This window comes from Danio rerio, chromosome 14 (assembly GCF_052040795.2).
Source record: "Danio rerio strain M-AB ecotype USA chromosome 14, GRCz13ab, whole genome shotgun sequence".
Taxonomy (NCBI): Eukaryota; Metazoa; Chordata; class Actinopteri; order Cypriniformes; family Danionidae; genus Danio; species Danio rerio.
This window is the reverse complement of record NC_141034.1, coordinates 1,892,501-1,897,500: the sequence shown is the minus strand read 5'-3', so window position 1 is coordinate 1,897,500 and position 5,000 is coordinate 1,892,501. Positions and strand designations below refer to the sequence as shown.

Genomic DNA, 5,000 nt, shown 5'->3' with positions numbered 1-5,000 from the left:
GAGAGAGAGAGAAAGAGAGAGAGAGAGAGAGAAAGCGAACCAGAGTACTGGCATGAAACTTAACAGGTATGAAAGTCGTGCAATTTACAAAAATGAGCAATAAAAGTCTGTTATTGATCCTCTGCTGCTGATTTGCTGTTCATTCTAATCACGAGCTGTTTGTGTTTTATTTCGTGTGTTGTATTTACCACGGTTTGTGTTTTTCTGTCATTTCGAAATGACACTCGCCTATATTTTCACTTTGTCACAGTTATTAAATCAGTGTGTCAGTGGCACAGTACAGGCTACGTGTGTGTGTGTATGTGTTTGGGCTGGTTATATATTTGAAATAAAGAGAAAATGTTGACTTTAGCGATGACGAGGCTTCATTTAAACTGCAGAAGATGCCGTCTGAAAACGAGGGGAAAACGCCTCACAGCAGCTGTTTTCCATCCTATTAGATGGCATTTCTTTAAATGATCAGTCCAGGAGATGCTGCTGATGGACAACAGTATTAGTTCAAAGAGGATAAAAGCAGGTAAAATAGAGTAAAACTATCGTTTCAAAGCTGTCCAAATGTGCCTGTTTACACGCATCAGCTGCCGACCGGAAGTTCTTCGCATTCCCCTTGCGCATACACGCAAAGCATAACGGGTAATTTTGCGTTCCGTGAAAAAGGTCTATACAAAAGGATTTTGAGACTGTCCATGTTTGATTTATTTTTTTATACACACGATTATGCCGTCGAACTGGTGTAGAAATGCAATATCACACTTGTAGCAGTGCAATGTGCCTGTATATCAGCACTGGTGGGACTGGCGGGAAAGCATGCCTCCCACTAGTGCCATATCGCACTGCTACTCGTGAGATATTGCTCATATATATATATATATATATATATATATATATATATATATATATATATATATATATATATATATATATATATGCTATGGGGTTCTTCTTGCTTGCCAAGGGATATCTAGGCTGTCTGCATTTGTGTTCTGTCACTAGTCTCTGAGTGATGCTAGAGTGTTCTTCATGATGCCAAAGTGTTATCAAGTGATATCTAGGCTGTGTTGGTGGTTGCTAAAGCATTCTTGTGCTGTTGCTAGGGTGTCTGGGTGATTGCTATAGTGTTGTTGTTGGTTGTTAAGGTGTTGTCAAGTGATATCTAGTCTGTTTGGGTAGTTACTTAGCCATTCTTGTGTTGTTGCTACGGTGTCTGAGCTGTTGTTAGGGTGATTTTGACGGTTGCCAATGTATTTCCAAAGGATATCTAGGCAGTCTTGGTGATTGCTTTGACATTCCAGTGCTGTTTCTAGGGTGTCTGTGAGGTTCCTAGGGTGTTCTTGATGGTTGCAAAGGTGTGGCCAAGTGATATCTAGGGTGTCTGTGTGGTCGATGGACATAATTATGCATCTACTAAGGAGTCTGGCTGATTGCTATGATGTTCTTCATAGTTGTCCTTGGTTTCTAAGGTTGTTTTTGTTATGTTGTTTCCAGTGTGCAATTCCTGTGTGGCATTATTACGCAGTTGCTAGGGTGTCTTGGTGTTTGCAAAGACAATACTAAGTGGATGCTAGGGGGTTCTGGGTGATACATTAGTCAAACTAAGTCCATGCTTGGTTTGATCTACCTCAGTCAAGCTCATTACGTTATTCCTTCACGTTCTCCGTGAGTTCAACCGAAGGAAGGTTAAGCCACGGGAGCTCATTGCTTTACTTTATTCAGTCATCATGAACATCTGAAACATGTCTCATTAAAGCTACAAGCTCAAAGCAGAATTTGTGTTAGATGAATAGGGATAGTTCCCCAAAAGTGAATATTATGTCATCATTTACTCATCCTTTGCTTGTTTAAAACCTGTTTGAGTTTCTTTCCTCTGTTAAACACAAAAGTAGATGTTTTTTTTTTTTTTTTTTAAACCTGGATACCTCAGACTCTCTAGTTTTCGCGATTCCACAATCGCTGAATCCAACGCAAAATCAACAAAAAGACGCACATTTTTGCGATCCAGCAAAATTCTTAATTAAACGCAAAATAATCGCAAAAAATGTCAATAATCTCATAAAACATCTAATTCCAAACCATATAATCAAATTATGGTTATTTGAGTTTGCAATGAATTGTTTTACGTGACTTATAGATGTCATATACACAGTGCACCTGATGTACTTGAGTGTCTCTCGAAAAATGACGTCTCACTTGCGCCCTCACAGTCATAGCATTACATTATTTGGGGGTGGGGGGGGGGGGGGGGGGGTTGGGGGGATGAGATTTACATGTGAAGTCAATGCAAAGATTGGATTAGACATCCTGTGGTGCGTATTGAGTGTGACGCGCTTCAGACAGCAAAAGAAAGTGGGAAACATCTAACAAACGGAGCAATGGAACAGACAAAACAGCAAGCAACTTACAATGATGGAGAATGGTTTAAGGATGACGGCTGCTGGACGTGACCGAACTGAAGGACATTATTTGTGCTTTACATGTATGGCTGGTATATTTTGTTCAACTCTTTCCCAGCAGTTAAGGAGAGAAAACGCTTCCCTGCTATTGACAAGTTTTATGGCAATCTGTGTTTTAGGTGTATTACGATAGGGGAAGCCCTAACGCATGTCCTGAGTGTGAGATCCATGATATCAGATGCTCTGGGGAGCAAAATCTGAGAGAAAGTAAGATCGTGGATAAAATTAAGAGTTATATAACCTTCCTTTGGCTTAATCCCTACCGTTTCAGATCTGTTTTAGATCTTGTCTCAAAAGTAAAGAAAGTAAAGAAGCTTTATTTCTATGATTTGTGTCATTGTGTCAGATTGCACATCTAACATAGTAGGTTACCTAATGTGGTAAATAATATATATATATATATATATATATATATATATATATATATATATATATATATATATATATATATTAGCGCTGTCAAAATTAACGCGTAAACGCATGCGATTAATTTTAAATAATTAACGCGTAAAAAAAAATTTACACAATTAACGCAGTTCAGGTTTTGTGTCAGAATCCTTGTGAAATACAGTAATACTTTAGGACGCTTAGTTTAAGCAAATTTGATGAATGCGATCATGCGTGTTGAATCTGAGGGAAGTCGCTCCAGTATGGGTTAGGGTTAGGTAATTTTTTTGCAGTCCAATTAGAATCCAACATGGAAATCAATGTTTTCTTTATTGGCATTGATTGTTTTGAAATTTAAATGTCATTAACATGCCTGAGTTTTAATTTCTGTAATAAATATGGCTGTCAAGCCAGGATCTTGATGGTTTATTGTGGGTATTTTGTTTACATGAAGAAATCTGTGTGACAAGTTAAACAAAAATTCTATTAAAAAATTATATTTTGAATTTAAATATTTTTTTGTCTTGCGTTTACATTAATTTTACATTTAAATAGCCAAAATTACAAGTTTCAGTATTTTAAATGTGATTAATCGCGATAATTTTTTTTAAAAAGATGCGATTTAATTAGTTAATTCTTTTTAACCGATTGACAGCACTAATATATATATATATATATATATATATATATATATATATATATATATATATATATATACATCCTTTTTTTTTTTATTGTCAACAAATTTCTGTGTATTACCACCACAAAATCAGTCATTTTTAATCGCAAAAAAAAACATTAAAAACTAGGAGGTCTGATACCTATAACCATAGAAGTAAATGGTTACAGGTTTCCAGCTTTCTTCAAAACATCTTCTTTAGTGTCCAACAGAAGAAACCAATAAAGGTTTGAAACAAGTAAAGGGTTGATTAAATGATGACAGAGATGTTCATTTATGTGTGAACTATCCCTTTAAACCTGCACTAATATCCGTGATCACATGACGTGATCTTTGTGGTTTCATTCGTAGAGTTCAACCATGAAGCATTGAATGAAAGTGAAAACCTGTTCCTCTTTAATCCTCTCGGTGATCTTAGCCGTGGCGTCCTCGTGTGCTCTGAAAAGGCTGATGACGCTGGCTCGCTCCGGGTCCAGAATATTCCCATTGACGTCCCGCACAACCACATCCAGCTCCAAGATCCTGCAGGCAGAATAAGACTGCGGTTTGAGTGTCTCGTACATGCACAGCTGAAGTCAACATTATTAGCCCTCCTGTGAACTTCTGTCTCAAATGTTTCACAAATGATGTTGAACAGATTCAGGAATTTCACACAGTATTTCCTATAATGTTTTTTCTTCTGGAGAAAGTCTTAATAAGAATAAAAGCAGTTCTTACTTGTTTTAAACCCATTTTAAGGTCAATATTATTCACCCTTCAGCAATATTAGTTTTGGATTGTCTCCAGAACAATCCACTGTTATACAATGACTTGCCTAATTACCCTAACTTTACCCTGATTACCCTAGTGCAGGGGTTTTCAAAGTGTGAGGCGCGCCTCCCCTGGGGGGCGCCAGAGCATGTCAGGGGAGGCGCGTGAAAAATATATAATGAAAATATAATTATTAAGTTTAATTATTATATGTATTTTTTATTATATTTAAACGTTTTAATTAAACAAAGCTAAAAAAAAATAATACGTCAAAAATAAGAAAACCTTTTTACCCAGAAGGCCATAGCTGTGAATTCGCTTCTGTTTGGCAAGCCTGCCAATACAGGGGGGGGTCTGTCGCGCACGTTCTGTTCAGCTGTGTTGTCGCGCGCGTGCTCAAGAGCGGTGTTGTCGCGCGCCTACTGAAGGGCGGGACCGGGGTGTGCCGCGTCGCGGGGGCACTTTTGATCATTTTGGAAGGGCACTTTCTATCCAAGACTAAAAAGGGCATGTGCACTGCACAGGTTGAGCCCTATGTGTGCACTTGCCTGCAATGGATCGGTTTCTGAGTTTAGGATTTACGTGGAAAGGACCAGCTGATGAACCACGACCTTTATGTGTGGTTTGTCAAGATATTTTGGCTAATGACAGCATGAGACCCGCTAAACTTTGACTGTTTTGACTGGGATTAACAGTTCTTGGATCTGTTCTATTCATATTAACCATCATCGTAG

General features: G+C 37.9%; 1 protein-coding gene across 1 annotated transcript in view; it reads right to left on the bottom strand.

The window, feature by feature from the left end:
* The window catches only part of dock2 (dedicator of cytokinesis 2), a 158,858-nt gene that overhangs the window by 143,575 nt on the left and 10,283 nt on the right, over positions 1-5,000 (bottom strand). Inside the window, 1 exon segment of the mRNA NM_001440749.1 lies at positions 3,903-4,038. Within this exon segment, the coding sequence (NP_001427678.1) occupies positions 3,903-4,038 (136 nt within the window).